Raw genomic sequence first — 27,836 nt, 5'->3', positions numbered from 1 at the left:
CTCAATAAACTGGCAATATTAAAAAGAATATCTGTTTTAGGACAAACACTTTTTATTTCATTCAATAATTATAATAGCTAAAGCCAAAAAAAAATTTAAAAAAAATAAAATAAAAAATGTATATATATATATATTGTTTTTTTGTTTTTTTGATTATGCATTGTTTGTAAGAAAAATGTTAAGGTCCGATGGTGAGATGATAGATCATTTGCATGTGCATTGGCCAGAAACACTTACAATAAATGTATACAATTTTATTACATTGCATATTGCTTAACAAATCATTAAACATAATTTTAATTACTGATCTTTTCATCTTTTTATAATGTTTGGTAATAACTTATCAATGAAAGGCATTATAAAGTGTTTCCTTTTAACCAAGATGTTTTACTTCAGACTCTTATACAACCCAATTTTGATAATAACATATTAATTTTATTTGAAAAAAAAAAAAATAATAATAATAATAAAATTTGTACCGTATATGTATGACTTCAGGAAAAGTGAAACTGTCTCACTTGTCCTTTCAAAATACTGGTATGTAAAAGAATTACTGAATAATAGGAACATTAGAGCAATGTATCCTGGGACTTTTATCCAGAATGTTAAAACTCTCTTGAATGCTTAAATGGCAAAGGGCCCTGTCCGGTTTTGAGAGACCTTGCATCTTAACCTTGCTCGTGGCAAAGGATTTATTTATTTATTTTATTTTATTTGGACAGTCAGAGCTGTGATATGCTGAATGAATTCTGACATCTTCCATTTTTGCCTTTTGCTGAGTTTTGCTGCAATCTTGTTTCTGGTGAAGAGCGCCATACTGTATGACAGCAGCTGGCTGATTGTTTTCTCACTCAAAATGATTTTTAAGTATCAGTGAATATTCTCAATATTATACATTTTGCATCGCTTTAAGGCTTCAATTCAAACCATAATTATCAGAAATCCAATTGATTAATTCTTATATTAACATGCTATTATAAAATATGAATAAGTAACTTAAGTGCCAGTTGATCATCATTGTCTGGATAAAAATTGGTGCTCTATTGTGATTTCATTATGTAATTCATTCACTTCATTTTATGAGGGCACATGGGTCCTGTGGTCACATGACCAGACCAGACATTATGAAATAAAATGGTTCACCATGGCTGTCAGATCAGCCATGTAACTGCACTCTTAGCCGGAAGCACACACATTCTCGGGCAGTATTCTCTGCTCCACTATAAAACACAATGAAAAAATTCACACAGTATGCCGCCTGACAGCGTCTCTTAGAAGAAATGTTCTGGATTTAATAAAATTTAAGATCATTCAACAGAATTTTTGACAATATGTCAAAAATCACAGAAAATAATTCTGACCTGCCCCTTCTTTAAAAATCAAAAATCGCAGTTAGAATAAGGCACATTTAAGAAAAAGGGTACCAGCTTCCAGAGGGATTAAAGGTCGAAATGTGAAGCTGATATTTTTGTTAAAGTACTTACATTAATTCTTCCTTTAAAAATGTGTGTTATTTGAGCTGGAAAGCTGCATAAATTGCCATTTTTGGGGTGGGACTACTTTAGGCGGATAAACTTCTAGTAGTTTGTCATTATCATAATATCTGTGGGAACATCCAGTACATGTACCCACATTGCCAGTACATCAACAGAGGCATGTAGTCACCATAACATCATCATAACAACAAAGTTTAAAGATTGGATATAGCTTTGCACAGACAACTAGCAATTCTTCCACACTAGTTTTATGTAAACATATATAATATTTAAGTCTTACAACTATATTGCATTAGAAATTAGTCAAAATTATTGTTATAATCAACATTATTTCACAAATGCAGTCGACTGAGCTTAACTTGTATTGAATCCAGAACATTCCTCTAGTACATTTCCGAGGAATTCCTAAACCAAAGCTGAGACAGGGATATTTAGATAGTAGCTTCTACGTAAACCATCTAATGTGAGAAGACATTTTTTCAAGGTTATAGAAAGGGGGAGATCACCTCCTCTGATTACTGCATTCTCCTGCAAATTTGGTTGTACAGCAACAGTGAAAAAAGGAAGTGAAAAAGATGAGAATTGCCTGCAGCAATGAATGTGCTGGCATGAGAAAAAATTACACTGATCATGACTGGGACTCACTGTGGGAAATCCTTCCAACTGATTTAGCTAGGATCAAATTGAAATGGAAATCTCATACCCTGGCATATTTGGGGCACCCCCTGCAGTTCGGGCCAAGTGAGATATAATTTCAGATCTTTCACATTCACATGTATCTTTTCAAGCAACGAATACTGTTAGTTGCCACTGTTTTATTAAAGCTGAAGTGTATAAGTAAAATTTTAAAATGCCTTCTTTATCCTATTCAATAAGAAAACTATACGTATGTTAACTATATTATATTTATGATATAATATACATATATTCCATGCTTATACTTACAGTTATATGTCTAATATACTTATTAGGGGCGGGCTGTCAATCGATTACAATTTTTGACTGAATTATTGGAATGTAGCAAAGCATTCCATCGCATATATAAATATTTGCTGAGAAAGCCCCATAAATACCAACAATTCAGTATATAATGATTACAATATATGTTGAATTATTTAATTTAATAATAAAATAAAAAATACAATATATATTATAAAAAAGTATGGATGCTTCTAGAATGTCTCACTTTGGTTGCGTTGCATCATGAACATACCGTTTTTAGGTTGCTGTGTCAAGTTTAACGTAGTTTGAAACGTAGAAAAATAGGTCTTGAGATCCCTGCATTCAGATTTGCCCCCCATAAAGCACTCCATTTGAATGCAAGAACAAGACTCATCTTGTGCTGTCTGCTGTGGGACAGTGTGTGTTGTCTAAACTGCTGGAGTTTCGCTACTGCCTTTTTTTATATATATAAATCACATTGAATTAATGCTTTAAATCCAAAGCCCTATTACTTATATACTATAGTAAATTAACTTTAAGCAGGAAAATTGCAAACACTGTGTCTCTGAGGCACTTTCAAAACATGACCAGCTCGACAAAGCAACATTGGCTGAACCAGTGGTGCAAGTTTGGGACGGGACTATCTGTTTGTCCAAACAATGAAGATGGGGAGTGTTTGGGAAAACATAATATTTAATCATTATATAATCAAAATAATCATTATTTTCGCAATTCTGTTGGAGACAGACACAGTAGTGACACAGAAATTATGCACTTCGGTCCTAAATCTCAGTCATTTAAATTATTTTCCCTTGAAAAAAATTGTCATGCTTGTTGACAGATCATTGTGTTGCATTAAACAAATTGGAGGTGGGTGAACCCGAACGGCAGAGTGTGCTAGAAAAGCAGGGACTGTTTGTTCGCAGACAGGAAGCTAGAGCTGTAATCTGCGGCTGCAAATGATGAATGGTGTGGAGTGCAGCTGCGTCTCTGGTACCCGCGTTAACCTTGTCCCTTCGCATCAGTCACTGTGAGGCGGTACGGGGCCGACAGCCACGAGGTGCTACAGATTCCACCCAAATAGCACAATCACTAGCTGCTTTCGCCATGTTGCAGTTATCCCCCCTTTTCCCGTTGACCAGACACCCACCCACCCTATTTCAAATTAGCCGCCACAATGCATTATGGTAATGATCAGTGTAATGCTTTCTGATTACTATGTCACTTTGCTTCTGAGTGGGTTCAATGAGACAAGTGTACCTATGTAAATATACAGTCTGCAGTGGTATATTTACTGATTGCTTTTATTATTTTCTTTTTGGATGTCCTGTATGTCCCTGTTACCTTTGCGTCTCCTTCTCATTCACGTAATGAAGTGCAGAAATGAAGCATTATTAGTTGGTGGAGCTTGGTGTTAATTTGGTGCCATCAGCACATGCATAATGGGAATTTAATAAGATTAATGTGAGTTCTCTTAATGAGTGGGGGTGAATTGTTCACATACAAATGGCAATGGTGAACCTACTGATGTGATTTTCACTTGCTTTAGATGATGAAGAATGACTGAAATTATGATCAAAAGAGACTGATCAAGTTCTTTGAGTGTTTATTATTCGATGTTAGAAGCTATTGAATAGGATATCTGCTGTCTTTAGAGAGTAACTTCCATAGGGGCCGTTCAGACTGAACAGAGGATGAAATGATGCCAACTCCAACAGTAAGACATCGGATACTTCATATACCACTGCCTGAACCTTGGATTTAGGGTGGACCCCACTGAACTTCACCAAAATTACCTGCAGGCTGAACTGCGATGCACCCCATAATTTATCTCTGCCTGCATCACCTTTGTCTATTTATGGACTACACTCTTGAAGTGGAATACATAGACTATAATTTAATTGCCAACAAAAGCCTTCATCAGCCAACTAACAAAGGACAATGCATCTATGTGAACTTCTGCAGTTAATCTAGAATGGACATCAAAGACATTACTCATTAATCTTAAAGTAAAAAAAACAAAAAATAAAAAACAAGACAATTGACCTCAACGCTTACTTAATTTACAAATTTAAAACCATGACTTGCACTGCACATAAATAACTCATATTGGCATTATATTCATGCTGTTTAGCCAGAAGGGAACTGGCCCCCACAGTGAGCCTAGTTTCTCCCAAGGTTATTTTTCTCCATTAACCAACATCTTATGGAGTTTTGTGTTCTTTGCCACAGTCGCCTTCAGCTTGCTCACAGGGGTTCTAAATACAATTATTATTTAATTATTTAATTTCTATACACAATTTACAACCATATTTAATCAAACTACACAATGATGACTCTAAGACTTTATAGATATTACAGTTTCTTTTCTTTTTTTTTTTTTTTTAATGCATGATTTCCTGTAAAGCTGCTTTGAAGCAATGTGTGTTGTGAAAAGCGCTATACAAATAAAAATGACTTGACTTGAATGTGTTTTGCGCTAAAAAAGCTAAACGCAACACAATGTATATTAAAGAATGCAGGTTTTGTAATAGGTTTTTTATGCAACGTCTAAAAAATGTGTGTGAGATGCTAAAAAAACAGCGAGACGCAGCACAAAGACATCTGTCTATCACAAGTTTGCATAAAAAATCCGTGGAAACACGTGCATAGATGGAAATAAAACACGTTTTGGTGTGAACAGCCCCTTAGAGACCAATATTTGTCTCCCAGCAGAATCTTCAAGAGCACAAAATATGTCCCTGCTAAAATCAGCTTTTTCTCCTTTCAAATGCCACTACAAACAATTTTGTTACGTCAAGCTTCAGAATTTTCCAACGTCTCCAGTTAACAGTGGTGGTACGGTCTGTATTTCCACCATGGATGTAACTAATTGTCTCGGGATTGCAATAGCAAATCGTGTTTGTTTCTTATGGGTAACAACATCGGTGCGAGGGGCTGCAGGCCTCTAAGAAACATCACAACAGAAAAGAACAATCAAGCGACACTGAGACAGAGCAAGGTTAGGTCTGATTAAAAATGTTCATACATGATTTAGCTCATCGCCTACAAATTGTTCCCATTCTCACAGGGCTGCAGACACTATCATCCATGGAAATTTACATCTGCTACTCGGATTTGAAGTTGAGGGTGCAATTTATTTCACTTCCAGTGCAATTTATCACTGTCTTTTTGAGACATGACATTTTTGTAATGTGACACATAACTAATCTATCCAGTGAGGTCAAACTAGGTACTTTTGTATCTGATTTTGGTGATGCATGTTCTATTAAATATTATAAAAACACAATTTTGTCCTATATGTTCTTTTTTATATTCTAAGCATGCTATTAATGTATATATATATATATATATATTATTATTATTATTTTTTTTTATTTTTTTTTTTTTTTTTTAATTCGGTATAGCTTTTAGCTGTTTAATATGCCTTGTGTCTCCTATAGCCTTTTTCAGTATTAGCTGTCTTGTAGCCCTACAATTGGTGATTGACATGCACAGGGATAAGGTCTTTTCTAGGTGACATAAGTAGAATCCTCTACAATATTTGTAATTGTCATTATCTAAAGACTTTAGACTGAACAATAAATACTGTGTCATTTGGAATGGGATTTGAATGGTTAACAAAGATCTTCCACACAAAGGATAAGCCTCTTGGGATGTCCTGGATTACACCGGCACTGGCATTACTGCTCAACATGCAACTGGGCTTGGTGAAAAAGTCCTAACTTTAAAGTCCTTAAATCACTCGCCTACTTTCATGTTTGTGTATGTTAATTGCAATCCACTGGAAGAGTGATTTCTGTCTTAAGTAACATACAAATGATGACCACCTACAGTGCTGTTGCCTCATAAAAATAGATTGAATTTTTTTTTCTGTGACGTATAACTGTGCACAATATATATGGTCACATGTGTGTATAGTAGTTTTGTATAAGGAGTAGTTTTATCCTTGTGATTACCATACAGAACTGTGCAAGAGATACACAAAGTATGCGGTGTAGTAGTTTCTGTATGGTTTCGAGGAAGGTCAAAAGAGAATATATGCACTGTGACCTGTCATATGTTCTCCATCTTAATCATTTAGGATTTTTTTTTTAGGAAGTAAGTTCCCATTCCTTTTGTATTGCACAATCCTGCAACCCAATTTTAGGCAAATCAATTTTAACCACCAAAAGAAAGACAAAACAAGAAAATCCTTTTTACAATTTGTGCAAACCTTAAGTGAAGCCAGTTTGACATGTAGTCTTTGCATTTTCCCTCTTTCGAGTGTGTTGCATCTGTTAGTGCATTTTGCTAACCTTTGCCTCCCGTGACCAGATATGCATTGCAACCCCAATCCTTTCTTTCATTTCAATGCTTTGCCTCTTGTCCTGCCCGCTCTGAAGTTTTGGACAAATTAGTGCATCCCTCCTTACCTGCTCTTAGTATGCCCTTAGCTCCCAATATTCCCTGCCACACACTTCAAATCACAAAAGTGTTGGCAAGCAAAAAAGTAGATTAGCTGAGCCGTGCTGCTTATATAGTTTTTTTCTGTTGGTTCCGCAAAGAAAAAAAAAAAAAAAAGCTAAACATCTTGCTATTAGAATATCATGTGATTAATCCTGATCTTTTTTTCATTAGACCCACAAGGCTCCAAATCGGATGGTACTCACAAGAAAGGTACTTGCTTTTTATTTATCCAGGAATATACAAGTTGATTGATTCATGCGGGCGATATTCCATCTGAGAAATTGCGTAGCTAGAGTGTGATTTCTGGGCTAAATGATAATGAGTTAAAGATGTTTGTGTATGTCATTAGCCCTCAAAAGAGTGTTTGACGTGAATGGTTGAGAGTAAAAAACACTTTCACACACTCAGCATTCTATCGGGAGAGAATGGCCAGATATCATTTCTTTGATACTGACATTTATCACAATGTATTGTAAATTCTCAGAGCAAATGCTGTTAAAGCACTAAACAGAATGCAATTGCCATCTGAGGAATGTCTGATCTTTTCATAAATGGCATGCTAATTGATAACAGAATAATACTCAGATGCGCACAGTGGCATTTATTAGTCTTTTGTGGTGTAATTGGGTGATATTGCTTGATCTTTTCACCTGTGCAAGGATCACAGTATTTTGTCTTCAGGCAAGACATTTACAATATAGTGTATTTGTTTATTAATTTGCTTTTGCTCTGGCTGTGGAAAATGACAATTTGTATTTAATTCAGTGTGTAGCCTACAGTTGTTGTTTCATTTGTTGTTTGGTTTATCATTGGAGCTTCGTGACTGCCACTGTTTAGCTTTTTTGTAACTGGGCACGGGTTATAAAAATCACTGTGCAGTGATTTTCTTCTGCAGTTGGCTTAAATACAATTCAATTGCGAGAACAAAACGGAGTCTAAATTAATCTTCTAATCTAATAAAAAAATAAATAATAATAATTACTTTACAAAAATGCTGTAATTTTGTGTTTATAAATATTACATTTAAAGGAATAGTTCACCCCAAAATGAAAAATCTGTTAGCATTTATTCACCCTCATGTCGTTCCAAACCCACCTGACTTTGTTTCTTCCGTGGACCACAAAGAAGTTTAGCTGAATGTCCGAGCAGCTCTATTCCATATAATGAAAGTGAATGGGGACTGAGCCTGTCAAACTCCAAAAAAGCAAAACAGCACCATAAAATTATCATAAAAGTAGTCTGTATGTCTCATCATCTAGATTCCAAGTCTTCTGAAGCCTTATGATGGCTTTGTGTGAGGAACAGTCTAAAATATATGTTATTATTCACTGATAATCTTGCCTTGGAAATATATGTTCATCCTTCACTTTCATTGTAAGGAAAAGAGCTTGGACATTCTGCTACAAAAAACTACTGTACAAGTCATACAGGTTTGGAATGAAATAAGAGTAAGTAAATAATTATATATATATATATATATACAGTATATATAATTTTTGTGATTCCTTTAATATTATTAAATTTGACTCTGATGTACAGTCGATCCCATGGCACATGTAATATTGTTGTATGTGGTGAGTTTTCAGACTGTATCTGCAGTTTTAGCCCTGTGGGCTGTGCACACCAGCAGTAGATTCCTTTTAGAGCCCTGTTATTTAGCTTTATTAAGGACATTATATTCACAGCTCACTCCCTTCATCTAGACTAATGTGGAGCCTGCTGGATATTTGTCACGGCTCCAGTGTTCTCAAATGAATGATCACAGGAGTGGTATCCACAAATCATATTACAAAATATTATCTGCATTTATCACACAACGTTTAATCATCATTTATTCCAGCAGAAATTACAGCTAGCTATTGATTTGCTGTAAAATATGTGTGTGGTATGTCTAATGTGTGTTCTTTGCATACATTAGCTGCGTGTTTAGAACCATACTTCTAATGGCTAGTAATTAGTCATGTTCTCTGTTTTGTTTCCAGTCATGGCACCTTAAACATAATTACTTATGGCTATGAAAGGATGCTGCTTGAAGCAGAATGTTGTAGATATAGTTGGCTATATAAATGTTTTAATATTCTAGGGATGCAGCAGCTATGATCTGCTGATTAGACTGAGGACTATTCAGTGGGTTTGTTTTTATTTCAAACATTCTCTGAGTCATTACAAATGACAGTCAGCACCATACAACTAAATATAAATAGATATGCTTTTCCTGAAGAAAATGCACTTTCTCTGCTGCTGATTGCAAGACAGCAAAAGTATAGTGCTAAAGTTTTAGGTTTAAAGCTTGTGTTAGGTCAAATGGAGTGCTCTATCAGAGCTCTATTTCATTGTCATGACATGTCAGAATGTGTCTTATTTGCTGTCAACTGTATAGATCTTTCAACACACAATGCAGCAATGTCACTGCAGTATAAAGAGGGCTATTTGGTTAAACAGAAGCAAGAAAGAAAAGACCATTCAAAACTGACTATTCAAATAGTTGTAAGCAACAAGCTAATCAGAATTAAATATGCAAATATCACAATTTTATTGCAGTTGGCAATATTAATTGGCAACCATTCTATCAAGTCAAAGGGAGAATTTCTAACTTTAATCTTACATTTCTGAAAAGGTATAACGTTTTCAAAACCAAAAATCGATAGAGTGAAATTATCTACAAAACAAATGTAAATGAGGTCTGTACGTTATTTGCAGAAATAGAATAGTTTTTGCTAGGAATTTAAATTAATACAGTGCTGCATTGCAAACACTTTAATGAACTAACATGGCTTGAAAATCACTGTATGGAAATAGCACGTATAGTTTACGTGTATATCTATCTATCTATCTATCTATCTATCTATCTATCCATATATATATGACATTATTCTTTTCCTAATTTTCTTAATAACCGTATATGTAGGGAGGTAGTATGATATTACTATGATAAATATCTATTGAACTCAAACAGCATTTCTTTTATTATAAAACCTGTGTAATCTGAATCTACATTATATACATGATAATTAGGGCTGTGAATCTATAATATTTTTATTTTTTTGTAACTAATTAAAGGTGCAGTTAGCAATTTTAAATGTTCTACTTCCATGAGACAAAGCCGTTGAATTAGCCACACCCCCTCTTTCCAAAACCACATGCTCCAAAGATACCAAATTAGCTTTATTGTGAGCAGAAATGGTTGTTAAAAACAACAATAGCAAAATAGCGCCCTTAACTGACAACTGTTATGAACAACATGACATAGAAATGCAATATGCCTCAGTAATTCGCTGCAACTACGATACTGTGGCAATGTGCAAAATGACTGACAGGTCTAAAGCGTGGACACTTTTTTACTTGCTGATTACTACAGAGTCTAGAGCTGTCACAGAAACCGGTGCGATATCTCAGGACATTTATTTAATTAATATTTTTCAGGGAGTAGTAAAACATTCTGCATACCTTTCCATGAACAAATCGCATACAGCACCTATAATCGCTCATTTATCTGTGATTAATCGATTAATATGCGATTAAATTATGGTACATGATACATTACACCAAACATTCAAAAATCATCATAAATATATTTACTTTATACTTTGTCTCAAAGATCTTTCAAGAAATTGGTTAGTTATCATTTATTTTAATTATTTAAAAATGTACATGTTCAAATGTAAGTAGTTTTTATTATTATTAGTTAATTAGACACATTTTTACAGGTATTAATCTTTGATACAAGTATACAGTATGAATACATGCCATAAAATCATCATTTTCGCACAATGTGAAGAGCTACAGCAGCTTGCCCATATCACTCGCTCGCTTGTGTGTGAAGTCTTCATTCTTCATACAGTAAATTCGTTCCCGTGTTTATTATGCCCGGGGCATGCATCGCGCGCAATGAGTAAGCGTGCACTGCTTCACAAAATCAGTTTCTGTGCGAGGATGTGCAGTCGACTCAAGCGAGTACCCCCTGAAATTTCTATATGCCAGTGTTAGCCACTGAAAGTGAAGAAAAACATTGGTGAAGTTTCGCCCATTGTGCAAATGTGCCTGGGTTTGTTCCTGACAGGCAGCAGATGCCCTAACTGCACTCCCACCCTAATTGGAGACTGTAAGGCTGAGTAGCCTGCCAGGAACAACTCGGCACGCCTTTTTCCTATCGCATGAAATTTAAGGAAATAATCATTTAAAAAAAAACAAAAAACAAAAAAAAAAACAGATACTGCATTAATTGCCAGCCCTATTTACAATATCTTAAATACAGCCATACAATAAGGGAGTACAGTTCCAGCTCTTGCCTCAAGCTAGATGTTGGTCAGTTTATGCAAAATCATCACACTAGTGTAATTTTACATTATTTCAAAAAGACTAAAAGTGCATTTAAGCTACACATTTTATAAGTAAGTTCCCTGTGAACTGAACCCATGACTTTGGCATGGCTAGTGCAATACGCTACCAGTTGAGCAACAGGAATTTTCTCAGTCTATGAATTTCATAAACATAGCTCTGCAGTACAATGACACTACACGTTTACCTCATGCATCATTAAAACCTTCAACGTAACCTCAGCGTGAATACATTTTCCTACGAAATTGGCTATTTAGTCTCATGAATTCTGCAGCCAGTGCTATCAAGGTAATCCAGTATAATCAAAGTGCAGTCGCCTCATTCTCCATTCCAGACTCAGTGCCACAGCCCTCTTATTGATTTATGTTTCTCTCCAGCCTCCCTCCTCCAAGGCTGTCATGTTCCCCCTATCAGTGATGCTAGCCTCAGGGGCAGGAAGAGATCCTGGTAATTTAGCAGTGTGTCATTACTTATAGGCATGTGACAATGCTAACTCAGATCCTCTCACTGAAACTAGCTGTCACTGCACAGGCAGCTCTTCTCGCCTGAGCTGCGCTGTCCGACTCTTATGAATTTTAATACAATCCTCTCAATGGTTAGTGACGCCTCTAGCTGAACCAAACCTAGAGTGATGGATGGCTGTGACTCCTATTCAATCTGGATTTTGTGTTGTTGTAGTGGGCTGTTTTAAGTAGAAAACTCATGGAATGAAAAAAGAAAGCAGATTTTCTGTCAGACATATGTACAGATGCTTTTGACCTTCATTAACCTGGTTGTTAATTGTGGATTCTTTTGTTAATAACACCATATAATATCTGTAGTAAGCTATGTGTTAGCATTCCCATTCGTCTCAATGGCAGTAGGCGATTTGAATTATGCCATCTTTGCTCATGGGCACCCCATATTGCACACAATAGTTTTTGAACCAATCACCTGAGCCGTAAATATCATGTGATTTACTCTGGAGCCACAGGAACATAACTTCATGACAGTGCTGAGATCATTACAAAAATGTGTACAGCCCAAATCCTTTATTAGCAACTATCCTTAGCTGTGATGTCGAGGAGAGCAGACAGAGAAAAATTTCATTTGATGCCTTTAAAATCCCTGCAAAAAATATAATATGTAAAGTACTTTTATAGGGTTTTTTTATTTTTTATTTTTTATTATTTATATGTCACTTTCCTTTAATCAGAATACTTGCCTACTTTTGAATGGACATCAATGGAGAAAGATGCTCTTTGCCCACAGAATGGTGGAGTTGCAATATCTACCAGCAAACCAACCAGCCAAACCTTGGATTATGCATTTCATTGCCTGTTGCACTATAATGTGTTATTTCATACATAGCATTTGTAAGGTTGTATTTTTTTCTTCACCGCATTAGAATTCAGAGAAAATCACCCCATTTACTTTCACTGTTGTCAACATCAAACATCAAAATGTCAATAGAAATGAATTTTGGATTATGCAAATAGATGATTTGTTTGTTTATTTCCTGTTTCATTATTACTGAAGAAGCTTAGCACCTTTACTGGAGCTTAACACCTTTTATACCCTATCGGTATCATTGTCGAGCAGCACAAATTGAAAATTGCCCTATGCCACAAGATTTACTCAGCATGTCAGTGCATGAGGAATAAGAAGAAGCCCTTGACATTTGCCCTGGTGTTGATTCAGTGAAGTGCATTGAAAACGGTAAACTTACACAAAGAGACTGGTAGGGCACTTTGCTGTCCCTTTGTTTTCAGTGTACCTCGCTTGCCACATCCAGTGAGAACTGTCTTGCCAAGACCTTATAGGTACAGCTGAAGCAATAAAAATATTTAATGCCTCAGTGCCATTGTATTTCTGCTGAGAGCAGCTCGATTTTTAACAAAAGCAATATCATTAAGCATTCTTTATTTACAGTATATCAGACACTTTCATTTGTGGCACTCCACTTACCTGGGAGGCATCTTGAATGCACATTGTTTGCAATAAATCTGTTTTGCTCCTGCAGTGAGAGTGTCCTTTGGGTGCGACATCTCTTGCGCCATTTTATCACCAGCTGACCAGCGTAAAACAGACTAATGGCTATTGATATCATTCTCGGTATCGTTTCTGCTAGATAGAGAGATGGACTGTGGTATTGATTAGCTTAGACACAAACCTTGTTAATGAATGACTATAAACAGTTAACTGTAAAGATGAGTTGTGGATGTTGGTTTATGAAGAAGTAATTGGTCTCCCGGCATTGGGCACTGTATTTTATTTTATTTTTTTCGGAAAATGCATAATATATGTCTTTTCTATGAAGGTTATACTGTACTTACCTAAGGGAATTTTGATTAATGATTGCTCTGTTTATATGAGTAATTAATCATGACAATGATTCTGAATGTCTTGATTTTTCTTTTTAAATACTTAAGAGTCAAATTCAATAAACAACTACAGCACTTTTGCATACAGCACAAACATTTTTGTCTCTTTAACTAACCACCCCCAAAATAGTTTAATCAAGTGCCAAATGATCTGATATAGCAATGTAAAGTATTTAAATTAAATCACTGTCATTGGCTGGGTTTCCTGAAGCACTAAGTAGGACATTAGTAGCACTTAAGTAGTACTTGATCTGTAAGCGCATTTCCCAAAAGCTTTGTTATCTAAGTAGTTTGTAAAAACGTTCATAAATTAATGAGAGCTTTGAACCGCTCTTAAGACCATTAAGTGCAACTTAAACATATCTTTCTGGCATCTTTCACAGTTTATCAAAGATAATGGGACATTCAGTGAAATGTATTAACATATTTTGATCATTGGAAAGCCATTGTAAACTATTTCAGCAGATAGAAAAGTGCTGAAAAAATCACTATGAAATCAATAGGCAGTCTCTGGAGTCTGTACATGCAATGTGATCAAAATTAAAAGACACATAATACAGGATAACATTATATTTGATAAGCATAATTGTAACGGTAAGATGATAATACGGTAAGACGGTTAATAGAAGGACGATATGTTCTTATTAAACAGATTATTTAAGAAGACATACGTGAGTAATGTGATCATGCAGTTTAAAACTTAAATAAATATGCCTAATAAATAATTAACATTTGGTTAACAAAGGAGATTATAGTGAGAGTGTGCAATGAGAGATTCCCTCTCTCTCTTCCTCCTCCTCTTCCTCCTTCATCCAATGTATGTTTAAAATTGGCTCGCCTGTAGTCTTTTTACAAGGCAGTAACAAATTGCATGATGCATAATGGCAGTATGGCTACAAGTAGCCTAAAGAGTGCCTCACACTCTAACCAGATGATTTATTAGTATTTAGACAGGTCCACGAGTAGTTCAATATTGACGCCCGTCATTTTAATCCTGTTCTATGTGCATTTGTTCAGTTTCCAGCCAAAGGAACAAAACTTTAGGCTACCTGTGAGCCCCTCATGATTCACATTGCATACATTCACGTTACATGCATTTATTGCGTCACTTTCATTAATCTCTATGATTGAGCATCAATGCATCTGAAACTCCATCTTACTAAAGCCATCATTATTTCTTTAATTAAATTCTGTAATAGTTAATAAATTTTGGCGCCTCGACAAGGTTACAGACAACTTCCAGGTTTGTTAGTATTTCCATATTATTTTCAAGTTGAGAAGACAATTTCCTGAACAAATCCTACTGGGCAAAGTGATCAGCACCAATTTGGACTGTACAGTTCCCGTAACGAAGCACTTAAGTTCAACTTTATAATGAGCAATTTATGTGCTGGTTTGGGAAACATGTGTTACTACAGCATAAAATAATGAGCAACGTTAGTTAAGATGATCGTAAAAGCTTAAGTTGCAACATTATCGGGAAACCCAGCCATTATTTTTAGAGCAAAAATTCTCCTTTTCATGTAAATTAGACGTATTATTATTAGATCGCCCTGTTCAAAAAATTATCTTTACAACTGGCTTCTGGCGACTTCTCCTGGATATACATGGATGACACACTTGTTTATATGCTCTAAAACACTTACCGCTTTAGCCTCTAGGGGCAGTGTTTTCAAATTTGGTCGACGTATACCAATTTCGACTAAAGAAAAATCAGCACACACTTGCAGATTTTTATGTGAGATCAGGCTGAACCAACCCACAAGATCGGGAATTGTGGCATGCAAATTGCGTTCAGCGTGTTTGCGCCGTTAAATGATTCGCATTATTCCTTTAATGAATCGGCTGCTAAATTAATACCCGCCAACCTGCCAAATGCGGGTCAAATTGGCCGTGGAGGATAGCTCTGTCATTCTTACTAGCCACTTTGGCGGGAGAAGTTTTTTCAGGGTTTTTCCTGCATTTAAAATGCTGTGAATGTCGGGCAACTCGGAGCTGCTGCCAAAGGAAATTTAATGCTATTCATGCCTCTCATAACTTACATGCGCATCTGTCCAGGGGAACCCTAACCCTTCACCCGATATTGCAGCAGCTGGTGGAAACCACAAAACTTATGTGACCAATTTGAATTCTACAGAGAACATTCTAGTATAAAGTGCTATATGAAGGAAGTCAGATCTCTCAAACTGCTAGACAGCACATACTGTACATTATAAACAGCACTGATGAGGTAAATTGGAGACAAATACATCATCAGTTTTTAAAATACACATCATCATCCTTACTAAAATAAAAAATAAAAATGTAATGCAGTAACTCTAAATGGTAACTTGTATAATCTATACAAGTTACCAGTTAGAGTTACTGCATTAGAAAAATGTATTTATTTTAGTAAGGATGATGATGATGATGATTTTCAATCTATTTGGGCAAATCTGTTAGACTTTATTTTTATATTTTTTAACTGTGAAAATTTCAGTTTAGTTCAGGTTTCCAAATGAATGTGTTTAGGCTGTTAGCTTTTTCATAACATACACTACAGTTTATATTTTTAGAAAAGACTATCAACATTAACCTAACCACAGTAATGTGAAGCCACGCATGGTCTTACCTAATGGCCTTGTCATTACAAATGCCACTGTTAAACAATGGTAGAACAATGGTAAACTTTCATAGGCAAGTACAATTTGAAGGGGTTGAAACTTAATAAATTATGGAAATATTATTGACAAATTTTCCTCCTGTTCTATCCTACTCCTGTTCTAACTGGTGTTTGCCTTTGGATATTTTATAGGTTACTTAAACCATCAGGCCTGTGTCCTGCTGAACTTTTATCCTTCTTGTTTAAATAAAATGTCCAAATAAATGCATGCAGTTACAGTCTCCAGTCTCCTTTATCACTTTTTGCGAGGTGGGGGATTTTGGCTACTGAAAATGCTTAGTGGCTAGTGACCTTGGAAAACTTCTAGCCACAGTGGCCGGTGAGCCAAAAAGTTAATTTCAAACTCTGAACACAGACAGCACATGCAAATAAATTATGCTATCATCATGCACATTTTCAGTCCCCCTTTAATTATTTAGCTATGCACATAGCAAAACGTCAATACATTGTCAAGAAACCTGTCCTTACTCACATTCACTCTGTCTTTGATTACATTTATGTATTTGGCAGATGCTTTTATCCAAAGCAACTTACAGTGCACTTATTACAGGGACAATCCCCCTGGAGCAACCTGGAGTTATTGCCTTGCTCAAGGACACAATGGTGGTGGCTGTGGGGATCAAACTGGCAACCTTCTGATTATCAGTTATGTGCTTTAGTCCACTACACCACAGCTTGTCTCTAGGACAGACAAGGCTGATCTTTGTGAGTTGCGTGTCCTGTTTATGTCTGTGTAATAAACGGAAGCGCAGTGAGACGTGTGAGGCTTCTAAACTACTGTCACCTCTACAAGATGAGGGTGGAGGTATGGCTCAGAATTAAGTTCTGATTGGCTTGGGAAGAATAGCTGAGTTCAAAAAATAAATAAATAAATAAAAATAATCATCAGACGTCCCTCCGTTGGCTATTGCATCCCCTCTGCAGTGTGAGGTGCAGTGAGAAGAGAACAGGATGCAGATTGTTTGGCAAAAACATGGCGAAGCAAATCATTCTTGCCGATGAGTCACCCTTTCCTGACAGTTAATGAGCTCTGTCTTTCACTCTCTCTCTCTCCTCTCGTTATTGGAGGCCAGGCTCACAAATGAACTGCAGTGGGGGTGAGGACATTAGATTTCCTCTGCGCTGCATCACATACTGAAAGGAAAGCCAAGAAGAGACAAATGATTACAGACGGTATAATACCCAGTGGAAGGAATGTGCCAAAGTCAATTAACTATGTGTCCTCAGATTGTACACAGACTTAAACAGGAACTGCCCCAAAATGTGCCAGAATATTAGCTCTGTCCCAAAACATAGTGAGCTTCATTACTGCCTACCATCTACATATGCAGCTGCCTTCGAAGGCTGTATCTTGCACGTTATGGAACCTCCTAAGTGATCGATTTGGAACACGCTACAAAAGGTGGCACAATAATAGTGCTCCAAACGGGAGACTCGACACACAAATGTCAGTGGAGTTTGACATTAGCATGTTAAGCTAACAATACGATACTGTAACATGCATAAAAATACACAGTACACAAAACTATTGGGTAAAATTATCTATTTTTAATTACACTGATCTAGTTTTATTAGTACTTTCAGTATTGAATGAAACAAGTACATTTTATTCAGCATTTCTCTCACGTCCACCATCTTTTTCACTGAGCTTGTTGAATTGCATACTTGGATTACTTTCTCAGCAAAGGATCCATGAGAGGCTGCCTAAGGATTTGGCTAAAACAAGATAGCTTAGGAGGCAGCATAATAAAGATTCCTACCTTTTGGAACAGCCTTCGTATCTGGAGTGCACCTACGATACCTTAAGAAAGTATTTTCTTATTGAAAAAAAATATGAAAATTTTTAAAACAAGATAAAATTACTTGAGATGCAAAATTACATAAGATATTTTGCCTTATTTAAAAAGAATTGAAACGAAATATAATAACGTTTATGCTGAAAACATGAAACACTCATTGATAATGGGGTTATTAAAAAATTGATTCTACTGGGAATTTTTTTTTTTTGTGTGTATTAAGATATTGCTCTACTGAAAAAAATTTTGATGGTGCATAGGTATACAGTTGTGTAGAATATTTTGTCAAATCATATGATATCAATTAGGATTAATTTCCAGGTAATAACTTTCTTGGGGGTTACACCTCTGGAGAAATTAACAGCTTGAGAATGACTAAATAATTAAAAGACTTTGCAGATTGCAATATGTTCATTTCCTGTAATGTACCCATTCAGCACCTTAAGATGCTGTGTAGGGTTTTCTCTGTGCTGTTCAGCAGCTCTGTATCTAAACAAATCAGAAGTGTGGAGCAGCCTGACAGGGTCTTTACGAGGCCATGAGCACCGTGCCACTCAGAATCTCTCCCTCTCTGTGTTTTCACAGCCATATGTGATCAATCTTTTTTTAACCGCAGAAATATGGTTTCTGTCCAGTCGTATACATCTGTCTCTATGACTGGAGGTTTTCATTTATCTGTCTCATTGTATGCCAGCAAAAAGATTCACTTCTGATATTTTCTAAAACAGAAATAGGTGGAACAATGTCTTCACTGAGTAAAGCGTTGTGCTCTCAGTCTTCTATGATGGTTCGCTCTTTCAGTGGTCTAACAATATTAATGTTTGTACAGGAGTCCTGGTCTTCAGAAAACACTGATCTCTGGTTCTCTTTTTTTCTTTGATAATAAATACATTTTACTCCATGCTGTAACAGTATGACATATATTTTATAAATATTCTTTCATGTCAATGTCATTTTTTGATGTCAACCCTGACATTTAATGGTAAGGTAAGTGTTGGTTTGTAGCAGCAGTAGTTGTCCCTTAATGAAGAATATGCTGAATCAAGATTTGATGGCATATTTTTGTCAGGATCAGTGAACTTATGTGTTGTATTTTTGTTTTTCTATCTTTTTTCTTTTTCCACAGGTCCACCTGTGAACGTAACATGCAACATTTTTATCAACAGTTTTGGATCCATTGCTGAAACAACAATGGTGAGTGCATTGGTCATTTTGTTGAAGTGATCTTGAAGATGAAACTTTTTGTGTATTGTTTTATAGTGTAATGTAGGCCCTATTGACAAAACCCAGATGGGACTACTGAAAGTCATTTGCACTCTTTGAATGGCTGATAAAAGTTCAACAAGTATGAAATATAAGTGAAACATTGTCCATTTTATGGGTTAGCTTTGATGTGTTTCTCTTATTTGCTAATTTCTGTGCTGAACAGAATGAAAATTTTATAATATCAAATTAAGATAACCGTGTTAATTTGCAAACCTTTCAAATGTATATTTAAAGGGACAGTTCACCCAAAAAAATTAAATTCTCTCATCATTTACTCACCCTCATGCCATCCCAGATGTGTATGACTCTCTTTTTTCTGCAGAACACAAAAGAAGATTTTTAGAAAAACATTTCAGCTCTGTATGTCCATGCAATGCAAGTGAATGGTGACCAGAACTCAAAAGGTCCAAAAAGGGCATAAAGGCAGCATAAAATTAATCCATATAACTCCAGTGGTTAAATCCATATCTTCAGAAGCGATATTATAAGTGTGGGTGAGAAACATATATTTTTTTCTTTTAATCTACACTTTCACTTTCACATTCAGCCACCTACTGGCCGGGGTCTGGTTGAAGGTGGATATAGTAAAAAAGGACTTTAATATTGATCCGTTTCTTATCCACACCTATCATTTTGCTTCTGAAGGTGTATGGATTACTTTTATACTGCCTTTATGTCCTTTTTGAACCTTCAGAGTTCTGGTCACCATTCATTTGCATTTTATGGACCTACAGAGCTGAAATAGTCTCCTAAAATCTTGTTTTCTGCAGTAGAAAGAAAGTCATACACATCTGGGATGGAATTTTCATTTTTGAGTGAATTATCCCTTTAATTAAATAATATATGATTAATAGCATAACTGATTATAAATACAAAACATTCAAGCAATTAATAAAATGTATTGTATTTATTACATAAACAATAAAACCAACCTATCAGAAAATGACACTTTACATGCAAATTCCTAAAAATACTAATGAGATCACATTGGTATTATACAGCTCTAGTGAATGTAGGCTAAGCAAATATCTTTTTTCTTAAGACTGGGCATGCCAAAGTCCTAATAGACCAAAATTTCCAAGTTTAACACAAACTGAGCAGGTTCAGAACTTCAGGAGTTTGCAGAACTTCCTCAAGCAGAACAAATAGAGCATTTTCCACTCTCTCTTTCCTCCATAACCAGCGGAATTGATCCGTGTTGCTCGTGCCCTTGTTCACACTGAGCAGCCGCAGTGAGGTGGAGGGGAAGAAGAAGGTAACGCAAGCGATATCAATAAATCTTTAGCACTTATAGGGCAGCCGAGAACAATGTGTCATCTGACCGTCTCCGGCCACTACTGGGACCAGCGGTTCCATCCACTGTCTTAATTGTTTACCCCTTTTCTAAGGTACAGGGCCCAAGGGAGAGGCAAGTGGCTATATAATTACCTCGCTGGCTCATTCATTTTCTTGACGAAGCTAGAGAGGACGTGTAAATTCCAAAGGCCAGCATTTGTTAGCAGAGTTAAGGCGTGCAAGAGTCGTGCAAGACAGCAAACTTTTTCTAATATGTCACCGCCAGGATAGGATCTAGCCTTGGGCTTGAATCGCATTATGAGTGGGTTGTTGCCATAAATCAAACTCCTTAGTCTAGAGAAATCAAATCGGGAAAAAAAAATTGTGTGTGTGCCCTGATGAATGTGTGCCCACTCATTGGTTGTTTGCAAAAATCATTCTGTCGGAAACTAGCTGTATGTTTGAAGGGTAGCATCTGACTTCAGGCACTCTCTCTGCGTCACAACTTTGGTCTTGGAAATGGATGTCAGATAATCAGAGAAGACAAGAGAGGAGCGTTTACTAAATGCGCAATATTTGTGATTTCCGTGCTGTTAAGGCTGCAAAAGTAGAATGTGCCAAGGAGAACAGATGTGTTTACATAACACCTGAGTAATTGGGAGATAATGCCATTGGTAATGAAGCCGCTATGTATGCCTTTGTTGTTTTTGCAGGGTTCATTTGGCTTCTAAAAATGACCGTGAGCTGTTTATCATAAGGGAGGAATATTGACATAGTAAAATCGATCAGACTTGTTCTTTTTTCCATGCTATGGTGGCTGTGCTATCCAAGAGGCAAATCTAATAACCTGAGACAGATGATTCTCCTCCATCAAAATATTTTGAAATTCTGGGGATGAACCGGTCACCTTACATTAGGATAATTGCCCTGAAATGTCCTTGCATTTTGTAGCTGATTGCCATTGCAAAGGTCATCCACTATATTTTCCTCCATGTGGATCATCCCAAGGTACATTACTGCCTAGACAGTTTAATAGTCTCCCTGAAATGATATAACTGCATGCCTGATTTGGAAAGGAATTGATAATCATGTCAGTCTGCTGGGGAGAAATGTCACTGCTTTTACACACTGCCCATTTCACCACATATATCTCCACAAATAACAATTATCCAAAGCAAAATTTATAGTGAGATGACACCTAATTTACCTGGACCGAGTTTAGACACACAAGCAAAAAAAACAAAAAAAACATGTCCTTGTGAAAATGCACAGACTCCCAAAGCTGATGTTAGCTGCAATCCTGCTTACAATATCTGTTCTTCCTCCCCTCTGATCTATTGACATGGCTGTCTTTGTATGCCACAGGATTACAGAGTGAACATTTTCCTGAGACAGCAGTGGAATGACCCTCGGCTGGCCTACAGTGAATACCCCGATGACTCACTTGACCTTGATCCCTCCATGTTGGACTCCATTTGGAAACCCGATCTGTTCTTTGCCAATGAAAAGGGAGCCAATTTTCACGAGGTTACCACTGACAACAAGCTTCTAAGGATCTCAAAAAATGGGAATGTCTTGTACAGTATAAGGTAATAATCTAATTCATAATCCCAGCCTGATTGGCTGCAGGTTTCCAGTGAAATGTCCAGCTGGGGGAGCCAAAAGCAAGTAAAATGGTGTTGTATTCAGACAGAGGTTTTAAGGTGAATTTTAGATGGATGTTTTTAAAACATACCTCCCTAACCTAAAACTTTTGCCTGAACCTAACCAATAGTTTTAAAATATAAATGAGACATTTTAAAAAGACATCCTTACCAAATCAATGCCTAAACTTAACCATTGGTGTTTTAAAATGCAGAAGCTAAATTAAAATGCAAATTTTCTGAAGCAACCACCTCATTTCGTGCCACTTCACGTGTCACGTGTCAGCTTGAGTTCATAGCTGGACTTGAATTGCGGTCCTCTGACTCAAAGTCAGATGCCCTATGAGGTGAGCTACCACGCAAGGTATTTCTTTTGGAATAAATGTATTTATGTTGGTGGATCTGTAATACAAGCATTAAAATTTAGAGTTTTTCAAATGATGCGTCAGAGTCATAATATCATAAAATAGCAGGGTCTGAGTAATAGAGAGAAAATAAGTATTTATAAAGTCATTATCAGCCATTAAAGTCATGATTTGAGTGAAAGTGAATAAAACACACTTACTTGTTGTAGCACCTCTAGTGTTCATTTCCCCTGGAAACTGCAGGGAATTGTACCTGGAGGAACATATAACACGTTTTGCAAAAATGCAGATAGAGTCACATTTTCAGTAGAATTAATAAATACTGTACATTATACAGTTTGTTCACAAATGTATATATAAGGGCAAGAATGTATAGCATAGGATAGCAGATAGCAGGGATAAAACAATGCTAAATGCAAATAAAAAATAAGACTTACCATATAATTGTGCGAATAATTTAGTTAGGATAGCAAAATAAACAGGATTATCGACTTTTAAATTTGAGGCGATCAAGGTTTGCATTTGTTTTGTTTTTGATGTCAAAGGTCATTTGTGTAATCGAACTCAACAGTATTTTGGCTCAAAGTCACCTAGAACTTTGTTATAAGGCTAAAGCTAATCCAATATTTTGCCCAGTGTTTGTTGCACGTGTCAGGTAAGGTGGTGGTAAATCACTTCTGATGTTGTTCATGTGTAACGGGAGCCAGCTGGTAGATAGCTGTACAATATGTAAACCTCACTCTCCTGACCTCAAGAGGTGCACTAGCGACTGACGCTAGAGGCTGTATCCTTTAGCCTCCTTGTTAGCGCACCCGCCTCCCATGCCGGAGATGCCGGTGCGAGTCCCGTACAGAGCAGGTAGAACAGGAGCGTCACAATGGTGCCATGACCCGGATGGGAGTGAGGATTAGGGGGGTGAGTGTAACGGGAGCCAGCTGGTAGATAGCTGTGCAGTGTGTAAACCTCACTCTCCTGACCTCAAGAAGTGCTCTAGCGACTGATGCTAGAGGCTGTATCCTTTAGCCTCCTTGTTAGCGCACCCGCCTCCCACACCAGAGACACCGGTTTGAGTCCTGTGCGGAGCGGGGCGACCAGGGCTGGATACACATGCATTTACAAAATTAAGTTTTCGCCTATATCATATTAATAGTTTTGCATATTACTAGGGCCTATGCAATTCATAGTAATATTAATAGGACGTTTTTGTTAACTTTTGTATTATAAACAATTTTGGACCTGTGTTGGGTTAAATTGATGTAATCAATGTGATGTAAAATATGGGTTCCAAAGCAAAACCAGTTGAGAATTACTGCAATATGTTGAAGCTAAATCTTATTGAAATCATGTTTTTTTATTGTGTGGTATTATGAAATTTATAACATTATACATGTATTTATTCTTATGAAATGAAATATGTAGCTTAAAATAAAAGGGTACATGTATCTTTCTTTTCACTTATTCCCAAATTCACTTTATATCTTATAATTCTAGCATTAAAGAGGACTGGGGTTGTAGTGAATAGCTATGTGGACTGAGAGGATAGAACAGGTAGCCTCCTCATCTCTTAACTTGACACTATCAAACTATGAATCCTTCAGATCAGTTTGGTCTTCACTGTGAACTCCCTAAATTGCTTCAGCCACAGTGCACATTAGATTAAAAAGATTGAGAATTTGGGGTAAATAACTCCTTGCCTGTGATTGTGGTGTTATTACAGCCTTGAGTGAGTACTGAGTCCATGAAGAACTCTGCCCTGGGTTATTTCTTTATCTAGCTTTAAGATCTTATGAGTCAGTTTATCAAGAATATAATGAGTAGGCCCACACGGAACATGCGCCTGCAGAAAGCATCACGAATTTGCATAGTTGGAACGTCAGTCATTCACAATGTTCTTCACATTCCCCACCCCTTAAGTGTTTATTAAATACTTTGCTTGATTTGATTATGCTTTCAAACACCAGAAAGAATATTTTGCTCTCGACATGTTTAACAAATTTTACCATGTTTAAAATTAGGGTTGTCAAGTGATTCAACTTTTTAATGAAATTAGTTACATGATATGCACATTATTTAAATGATCAAATACACCACAATTAATTGGCATATCAATATTTGCTGAGAACATTGACCCAAATGTCGATAATTCAAAACAATTGCCTTTATTTTTGTTTCGGATAAGTGAAGCATTGAATAGACATAGCAAAAATTGGATTCATAAGTCTATATGCATTCCGCAGCAATTGGTAGATTTTGCAATCTAGTCTGTCTGAAGCAGTGGCATAGCCAAGGGTGGCCCAAATTAGACACAGGCCCACCCAGAATATTCAAAATTAGTTTTTGACTTCAAATATGTATATTTATAAAATAGTTACAAAAAAATTCATAAATTTTCTGAAAGTGTGAAAGAAATATTTGAATGCGAATGCCTTTCTGTTGCTAAGGAGACTTTGGAGAAAAATCGTTTGGGTGAAAATTTGGCCCATCCATTTTTAATGAGGCCCACCCAAAAGTAATTTTCTAGCTGCGCCTTTTGTCTGAAGTCTATTAAAAAACATTAATAATAAAAAATAAAAAATAAAAAAAGACAAACGTCTACAAATGCAGACTGACGTCTTTGACCATTGCATTGTGCCAAAAGCTTTTAAATCTGTTACATTTCTAACACACTATTTTTTATTGTTAATTGCACTAAATTAACACAGTAAATTAACAGCCCTAGTTTAAATCCATTCCAGAGAATTCTGCAGATTTTTCCAAAATCAGCATATAAATTCGCCTTGTCCTGGAAATGAGTTAATATGTTAATATTCATAGGTTTAAATAAATATTGGATTTCATACATTTTAATGGATTAACCACTGAACAGGTTTAAATAAATATTGGGCTTCATAAAGTTTAATGGATTAACCACTGAAAAAGGGAAGAGAAAAGAATACTCTGACTTTATTTGTTACTAATTGTGGATCTTGTTGTTTTCAGAATAACACTGATTTTGGCCTGCCCCATGGACCTGAAGAATTTTCCTATGGATGTGCAGACCTGTATAATGCAGCTGGAGAGCTGTAAGTACGCCCTGATCCTTTCAGCCTGATGGAGAGGATTTATTCAGTGCTGCAGAGATGGATGTTCTAGTGGCTGGCATGAGGAGATGAAGAGCGTAGTGATTTAAGAGCACATTCAAGTAGATGCAGCAGTCAGCAGGGAGATGCTTTAAGCACAAACCACTGCTGGCCCCTCCTACCATTATAGATTTATGTTATTTATTCTCAAATTTGCCAAATTAAAGCATATTTCGGCGGGGAACCCTTGTAATGACTTCTTTTTCACTGAAGCTTTTGCTCTTTTAATGTGAACACTAAAATGTTGTCTCCAGTGCTTAATTTGCAAATTAGGAGGTCCTGGAAAATGGACCAGTGAAGAATCCGGTGGGTTGGGGGGGAAGGGGGTTGTTTGGTCATAAATGAAACAGAGTTTAAAGAGCCCATGAAATGCAGCTCATGCTGTACTACACAGATTTTTGTCCAATTATATGCCCACTAGAATATGAGCATTCCTTCCCTGTGCAACCAACCAGCAAATAGCAAATCATGGTTTATAACTTTGACAAAAGTAGTGTCTATTGTCTAATTTAAAAACAAGGAACGAGCCCTTCATAATGTCCCAGAGTGGTCCAAAATTCCTGTTTCAATAGGAAATGTGGGACTGAACATGACAAAACTATGTTGCTGTCATTAAAATCAATAAAGTTGCCTACATTGTGAGCAGCGTAGGTTGTAAATTGCTTTGTTGATTTTGGTGGGAGCGTCTACTTTTGTTTAAATTTTTTATGGGGATATTACAGGGAATTGAAAATATTATTGTTATACTTGATTTTATGAAAGATATGTACAGACCATAGCATTACATTTCTTTCAGAATATTACGAGATGGGGGATCCACTAAAATATGGGGACGAATCTGAATCTGGAGCTGGATCCGGCTTGTTCTGCAACAAATTAAGCTGTGGTTCTGTCTCTCCTGAACAACATTTGATTCTATTATGTCTTTCCTCCACCAGTTGGCTACACGATGAATGATCTCATATTTGAGTGGGATGAGAAAGGAGCTGTGCAGGTAGCAGACGGTCTGACGTTACCTCAGTTTATACTAAAGGAAGAGAAAGATTTGCGCTACTGTACCAAGCACTATAACACAGGTTAGTGCCATTTTATCTTGTATTATTTGGCATTTGAAGCTGTACTGTTTGTTTAGAGTCAAGCAGAAAATGCACAGATAACACACATACCAATAACACTGTTATAGGAGACATTGTTACAAATTACTTGGTTCCGAAACTGAAGGATGGAGACTACAGCTCTGCTTTGATTCTTATTCATGAACTTTTGATTGAGTTAAATACCATCTGTTCTGTCAACGTCAACAGTCAGGATTTGTTACACTCCAGATAAAGCGGGAAAATGCTGAAGGCCAGACTAGCTCAGATCAAAATAGAAGCATGCCTAAACAGAAGGGACAGTTAGAGCAAATTTTCTGTCCCTTTTCTTTAATAAAAATTCTCATTGAGCTAAAGTGTACTTTTAATGGCAGTTGTTTTGTTAAATATCTTCAACAGTCTTCCAGCATTAAAGATGTCATAAAGGCTGTGAATCTTTGCTTTACCATAAAGGGAATAGTTCATCCAAATATTACAATTTAATCATTTATTCACCCTCATGTTTTTTCGATCCTGTATTATTATTTTATTTTTCCATAAATAAAAAAAGAGAAGTTAAGCAGAATGTCCAAGCTGCTCTTTTCCATAAAAATAAAGTGGATGGGGATTTGCACTGTAAAGCTCCGAAAAGACAAAAAGTACCATAAAAAGATCATAAAAGTAATGCACAATATTCCAATCTTCTTTTTTTACTGTAATTGTAAGAGTAATTTACCATAAAAACTACATGTACTCTCTTATTAAACATGATCTAAATTTTTACTGTTAATATGGGAAAATCAGACTTTTTACATCTAAAAAAATTTCTGTAAAAGTACATGTATTGTCTTTGTAAATATATTAAAATTGTGTATCGTATATTTTAAGGTAACTACAAGTTTACCAATTAAGGTTTTTTTACTGTAGCATTTTTACAGTCTTTTACTGTTAAAATTACGGCCATTTTTACAGTGTACAATAGCTTTGTTTGAGTGACAAATTAAAATAAATTTCATCATCATAAAGACAGCTTTTCAGTTAATAAATAA

General features: G+C 36.1%; 1 protein-coding gene across 2 annotated transcripts in view; it reads left to right on the top strand.

The window, feature by feature from the left end:
- LOC127417997 (glycine receptor subunit alphaZ1-like) overlaps positions 1 to 27,836 on the top strand; it is a 58,338-nt gene that overhangs the window by 6,446 nt on the left and 24,056 nt on the right. Inside the window, exons 3-7 of one of the 2 annotated variants that reach the window (XM_051658301.1) lie at positions 7,059 to 7,097; positions 19,173 to 19,240; positions 21,953 to 22,176; positions 25,575 to 25,657; positions 26,653 to 26,790. In XM_051658301.1, coding sequence (XP_051514261.1) covers positions 7,059 to 7,097; positions 19,173 to 19,240; positions 21,953 to 22,176; positions 25,575 to 25,657; positions 26,653 to 26,790 — 552 coding nt within the window. The remainder of the gene's footprint in view (positions 1 to 7,058; positions 7,098 to 19,172; positions 19,241 to 21,952; positions 22,177 to 25,574; positions 25,658 to 26,652; positions 26,791 to 27,836) is intronic. The other variant, XM_051658302.1, reaches the window with a different exon arrangement.

Source organism: Myxocyprinus asiaticus, chromosome 27, assembly GCF_019703515.2.
Source record: "Myxocyprinus asiaticus isolate MX2 ecotype Aquarium Trade chromosome 27, UBuf_Myxa_2, whole genome shotgun sequence".
Lineage (NCBI taxonomy): Eukaryota > Metazoa > Chordata > Actinopteri > Cypriniformes > Catostomidae > Myxocyprinus > Myxocyprinus asiaticus.
Note: the sequence above shows the minus strand (reverse complement) of the source record. Positions and strands in the feature narration are given on the sequence as shown.